This window comes from Lactuca virosa, chromosome 4 (genome assembly GCF_052849685.1).
Source record: "Lactuca virosa cultivar CGN04683 chromosome 4, Lactuca_virosa_CGN04683_v6, whole genome shotgun sequence".
Classification (NCBI taxonomy): domain Eukaryota; kingdom Viridiplantae; phylum Streptophyta; class Magnoliopsida; order Asterales; family Asteraceae; genus Lactuca; species Lactuca virosa.
The window spans coordinates 115,106,017-115,112,519 of record NC_136429.1 but is presented as its reverse complement, the minus strand read 5'-3'; the positions used below and the strand labels follow the sequence as shown (position 1 = coordinate 115,112,519).

Here is a 6,503-nt window from a genome sequence, read left to right as displayed (position 1 = left end):
TCCATATTCCTGTTGCGCCATGATGGCGCAAGATGGACCATCTTGGTCCTTGATGATTCAAGTATGCTATGAAGTCCTCTATGATGCTCAATATCATTCAAAGATGCTCAGAAGTTGGTATTGCTCCAGGACTACACCATGTCGTGCCACCATGATGGATGATGGACCAATAGTGTTCATGATACGCCACTTGTGCATCATGATGCTCCACTATGGTCAAGGTGGTCCATCATGTGTGTTGCTGATGCTCATGGGTTGTATGACATGGAAGAATGTTTCAGAAGATGTTGCATGGTGAAATATGATTTGTTGTCACCATTCATGGGCGTATGGGCGAATGAGCTTGGTCCATTAGGGTTTTAAGTCTGATCCCTCAAGTATAAATAGGCTCATACCCCATCATTGTAAATTGCTAGATTTTTGTGAAAGCATAAAGTGAGATACAATATTGAGTACTTGTAGTAGTTCCATAAAGTTAATAAAATCCTATCTCTCTCTCTATACAATTTTGAGTGCTTGTTTGCCTTTGGACGTAGGTCACCTTGACCTAACCACGTTAAATATCGTATTCTTTTTATTTACGTTTTTCATAAGTTTTTTGAGTGCTTGTTTGCCTTTGGACGTATTCTTTTTATTTACGTTTTTCATAAGTTTGGTGATAAGAGACGGGTCAGAAGCAGTAAGAGTGATTTCATCAGCATATATGAGCAGATAAATAGTCTCATTGCCATTGTGAAACGTGAAAAGAGAGCTATCAGAATTACTACTTCGAAAACCAAGGTATGAGATGTAAACAACAAAACTCTAATACCAAAATCAAGGTACTTATTTGAGACCGTAAAGAGATTTTTATAGGAGGCATACATAGTTAGGATGTTGAGGATGAACATAATGAGGAGGTTGTTTCATGTAAACCTCTTCCATAGGATAACTACGAAGGAATGCCTTTTTTTACATTGAACTGATGGATGAGCCAATGGCGAGAAATAACAATGATGAGGATGGTGTGGATAGTAGCGGGTTTAACAACCGTACTAAATGTGTCGTCAAAGTCTAAACCATGTTGTTGAGAGAACCCATGTGCAATAAGTTGACCTTTGTAGTGGTCAAGGTTACCACGCAAATTGAACTTGTAACGGTATAACCAACGACATGTAAATATGTTGGCACGAGAAGGGGTGGAACGAGAACCCAAGTGTTATTAGAGTTAAGAGCGGCCATTTCAGAGTCCATAGCAGCTTTCTAATTGGGGTTACATAATGCCTGGGTAGTGAATTTAGGAATCGGAAAAATATCAATGATCGCAGAGAGGTTTATCATGTAACGAGCTAGGTGAAGCAGTTTGAGAACGTGTAGACATATGATAACGAGGATTGTGTGTAGTAGGGGAGGGTGGGAATTCGTCTAGAGAATAAGAGGATGATGAAAGTTGTATGAGGATTTTCATAACAAGATCAATTTATGTAATTGGTGAATCCATATCTTCTAAGGCATTAGCTGTATTTTCTAGTGTGTAACGGTAAGCAATGATTGAGGAGGCACCCTTTTTAGTGTCGTAAAACTGATCTTGCAACCAAAGCATTCTTGACATTTTTTTGTTGAGAAAGAACTCATCGATCTTATCCCATAAGTCTTTAGCTATATAATTATCACTAGATATAATTTGCAACAAGTTTGGGACACATGTTGAATGGAAGCAAGATTTGATACACGAAGCAATCGATTCCTAATCTTCATCATCTTATTTGGAAAGTTGTGACTTTGCCATTTATATGTCTAGACACCTTTGCACCTTTATATATATCAAGAAAATTTAGATGCCACAACTTGTACTTTGAGCCATGATCTATTGATTCCCCAAGTTAGTGTGCAACATGCATAGAGTTCGAATTTGAAGTAGGTGTTGACATTGTTTTGGGAATTAAATAGGAATACTTAATGAAATAAAAAATCAAAATTGAATCAGGCTGCTTACCGCAGGTAAAAGGAACATAGCAAGATACATAACTAAACCCTTAGAAGAGATATGCAACATAATAGTAGACCAAGAGCTATTTATGATCGTAGAGATTGGAGAAGACTGACAACAAAAGAAAAAATAAACACGAGGAAACAGGAAACCGCAACAATAATAGCACAAGATTCGACAAGGATTATCGCAGACAGTTGCAATTTCTGATGGAAGGAGGCAGTGGCATGCGACGACAACGGAGATGGTGGAAACAATTGTTGAATATCAGAACCAATAGACACGCAAGGAAACAAAAAAATAATATTGAGAATTATATGTCAATTATTTGATAATAATAAAACCAATTATTATTAATATAATTACCAAGTTTCGTCCAGAAACAAGATCAATTACTCTCGATTAGATCTGATTATAAGAAAGAAAGGTAGAAGAAGAGTGTGCTGTTATTGGATGAAATTAAATGCGAGACAGTAAAGTAAAACCAACCTATTTTATAGTTGATCTCGAACTTAAAGAACTGCACGGATCAAACTCTTGTCTGTAACAATTGGTAAAAATTAGTCAGAGTTTGCCAGTCAAACCACCGCGAACCGCTATGTGTTAAAGACCAATTTTGTGTAATTTTATGATTATAATGTATATTAAGGATATTATATTTTTTTAATTCCTTTTAGAACGTCTCAAACCGCTCAAACCATCTATCGTTGGAGATCGAATAAAAAATCAGCAAAAAAATAATTCTATTTGTGACGTTAAAGTAAATTTTTGCATTAGGTATATTTGAGAGTTATGGATAAGAAATTTGAATAGGTTACGTTCTCCCGATTCCGTGGATATAAAGAACGTCTAAAACAGAGATCGAATGAAGAAGTTACGCCTCTTTCAAATTATAAAAACCAGTATTTGTCTGATTTTCCTAAAACGAACCGCACACTGATTCGGTTGAAATAGCTACAAACCTCGTAAATCACTTTTGAGCACGTTTTTGAACTCAGATTATGATATATTATTTTATTTCAGTTTTATCATATTTTTATTCTCGACTAAAACCATATTCGTAAACTCTGTTGAATCCGAAACAATTAATAGTGAAACTTTAAACGCTGATTCTCGGAGTTTGGTATATCGGAATTGAATTGCGTCTGTGTTTTTGGAATCACAACGACTGGGACATTAAGCAATCACTTTGCGAAAAATTTCATGAATTGGTATGTTGACACAAGAACCGAGAAATGAGATTTATATCACACATAAATACATTGCTTTTATTTATTGCCTAAAAATATCTCCTAAAAAGTTAATAAAGACTTTTAATTGTGCAGTTTGAAGCTACAATTAGAAGCAAAACGATACACTTCTTTGTATAGCTTGATTTTCTCTATTTCCCTCACTATCCTCCCTCCATATCTCCCATTTCTCTTTTACGTTTCTTTGTTCTGTGCAGGGACGGACGCAGGAATTGACAGTAGGTGTTGCCGATTTTTTTTTTCCGGTCAAACATAATATAAAACCAAAAACTAATTCATTATGACTAATACAAATAAGCGATCCATTACATAAAAGTTAAAAACATAACAACAATTTATCATCTATTACAATTTAAATTTGTCCTCTTCGTGCGGACATCTTTTGAAACCGTTCCATTACCTTTTCATTCTCAACTTTCACAAGTGCTTCGGTCTCAACATAGCAAAGCAACGCATCGTTCAAAAACTCATCGCCAATCTTGTTGCACAAGTCGGTCTTCAAGAGCTTCATCTTCGAAAAACATCTTTCTACACTAGCGGTTGCTACGGGTAGTATCAAAGCCAACTTTAAAATCTTATAAACCAAAGGATAAGACCGATGTTTCCCCGTACTAACCATCAAACAAGAAAGCTCAGAAATTCCTTTCAAAGTGGTAAAACGCTCATCTTTGATGGAAGAGCGGTAAAATATCTCAAGTTGTCCTTCAAGATCTATCAAATCCGAATCATCAAAGTCATACTTGTACAACTTAGCCAACTTCAACAACTTTGATTTGTCAAATTGTGAAAATGAATCACAAGGGCTCAAAGTGAAATCTATTGGTCTTTGTGGTCGTACGGTTTCTAGCACCAATATAAAAATCCTGCATTTCCAGAGTAGCAATATTGTGTGTTTGACAAAAAGAGGATACCTTTGGCAAAATGCTAGCAAACCCCGTGTCTCTTAAAGATTGCAATGCGTCCATTGTCCCTCTAACCATCGAAGCCGCTCCTAAAATGTCTAGATCTTTTTTTTGAAGTTGCTTTGATAATGTACCCGTGAGGTGTAAAATGTCATACATCATATATAAGTAAAACATGAACTCATAAGATTTAAAATATGCTAAGATTCCTGACGCTTGTTAACGGTTTGCCAATGACCCTCCATCCACTTTCACAAATTCTAAACCACAAGAACATCCGCAAACAACTTCATAAGACTTGTGAGTGTGTTGAAATGTGAACCCCATCTTGTATCCCCCGCCCGAACAAGTGTAGCCTCTTGATTTAACCCTCTTCCCATTTCAAGTTCACCACTACACAAGCCTTTTTGCACCCTTTGTCTTGCTTGTTCCCGTAGCAAGTCTTTTCTTTTACACGAGGCACAAACAACATTAACCACCAACGAAATTTGCTCAAAAAAGTCACTAACACCATCATGCTTCTTTGCTACAGCTACAACCACTAATTGAAGTTGGTGTGCAAAGCAATGTACATAAAAAGCTGTGTCATTCTCTTGTAATATCAAAGCTTTCAAACCGTTGAATTCCCCTCGCATATTGCTAGCCCCATCATAACCTTGTCCTCTTATCTGTTAAAAAAATTGAAAAATATATAAATAATATAACACAAAGCTAATTAAATTAAATTGAAGTAACAAAAAAGTAAAGAATAAATTATCTGACTAAAACTCAACTTATTACTTGTAAGTACTTCATTTAAGGCGTTTTTAGTGTCAAAGAGGATGTATCCTTCACGTGCACAACTCCCACGTGCACAACTCCAATGAATATTTCCTTCACAAAGCCAAGATTATCGACATATCGCAAAACAATAGCCATTTGTTCCTTTTTTGAGACATCGCTAGATTCATCAACCAATAAAGCGAATACATCTTGACCAATCTCTTGACGAATACTTAAAAGTACTTCTTGTGCAAAACATTGCACAAGCTCTTTTTGAATTTTAGGGCAAATAAGTTGATTGTTTTTAGGAACATTTTCTAAAGTATTGTTGAAAATATCTTCACTAGTATCTCGAATGGCTTTTAACACTTCAATGTAAAGCCCTCTATTTTCCGAGTTAACCGACTCGTCATTACCACGAAACGGTAAACCGGTTTTCAATAAAAGTCTAACAACAATAATAGAAACACGTAATCGAGCTTTATATTTATGGTCCTCCGCTTCGGTTTGCCTCCTCAAGACTACATTAATAGCTTGTTTTTCTCTCAATAAAAAGTTACACTTTTCTCTTGCTTTGTTGTGAAAACTATCTACACTACCCACATGAGTCCGAAATGTATTTTTTTTATTCCAAGTATCAAAACCTTGGGAAACAAATGCATCTCTCCCTCCTTTTTGTCCCATGAGGTCTCCACATACATAACAATATAAACAATATGCTTTTTTATTTTTCACACTATATTCCAACCAATCAAAATCGTCAAACCATGAAGGAACGAAGCTTCTTAATCTATCACCTATTTTATTTTTTGGAAACTTGTGTAGCCTTATTTGACAAGGTCCTTGAAGCAAATATGCCATTCTTACATCATCTCTTATATTTGAGGCATAACTTGTAATCATTGGCCTATCCGCCGGGTCCTTTGGAAGATCTTTCAAATCAACACCATCATTAGTTTCATTAGAGCATGGTGTTTGTGGAATTGCATTAGAGACCGAAGGAATCGATTGGTTGGTGATTGGTGTTTGGGAAGATCCTTCACCACTTTCATTAACATTAGGTCTTGGTCTTTTGGTAAGAAAACCACCAAGGGTAACCTACAATTCAACATTAAGCTAAATAACTAATAATTTCACCAAATCATCCAATAGCTTCAATCAAAAGTCAAAACATAGAAATTACACCAAATCAAAATTGAATTTCAATAAAGACAATATGAAATAGCAATTTTATTTCACCAAATCAATCAATAAGTCAATAACATCAATGAAAACATAGCAATTTCACCAATTCAAGATAAAAACATAGCAATTTCAACCTAAACAAATTGGTAAAATTTCAATTTTCAAACCCTTACTTGTTTCATTCTTAGCTAGGGCTTGGTCACTTGGAGTCGAATTGAACAATTGGGAATCAATTTTTGCTACTCAATCAACAAGATACTCAAGAAATTAGAAGGAATTAGCAATGGAAGCATCAAGCACCAAGCAAGTCTTCGTGAGTGAAGGCGTGAGGGCTGAGGCGTGCGTCACAGTCGAAGTCACGAAGTCGACTTCACTGTGTCGATGGCTTTTTTTCTTTTTTTGCTTTCTGTTTTGCTACTCATCGATTACAGCCGC

General features: G+C 35.8%; 2 protein-coding genes across 2 annotated transcripts; both read right to left on the bottom strand.

Annotated features, from left to right (window-relative positions):
• Nucleotides 1–3,571: 3,571 nt before the first annotated feature.
• LOC145104929 (uncharacterized) lies at nt 3,572–4,199 on the bottom strand. The gene is made up of 2 exons (XM_079042088.1): nt 4,153–4,199; nt 3,572–4,082 (listed from the first exon to the last, which is right to left on the bottom strand). The coding sequence occupies exons 1-2, from the start codon at nt 4,197–4,199 to the stop codon at nt 3,572–3,574; spliced, it is 558 nt and encodes a 185-aa protein (XP_078898214.1).
• Nucleotides 4,200–4,916: 717 nt separating this feature from the next.
• Nucleotides 4,917–5,744, bottom strand: LOC145104928 (uncharacterized). Its single transcript, XM_079042087.1, has one exon. The coding sequence runs from the start codon at nt 5,742–5,744 to the stop codon at nt 4,917–4,919; it is 828 nt and encodes a 275-aa protein (XP_078898213.1).
• Between the last annotated feature and the right edge of the window lie 759 nt (nt 5,745–6,503).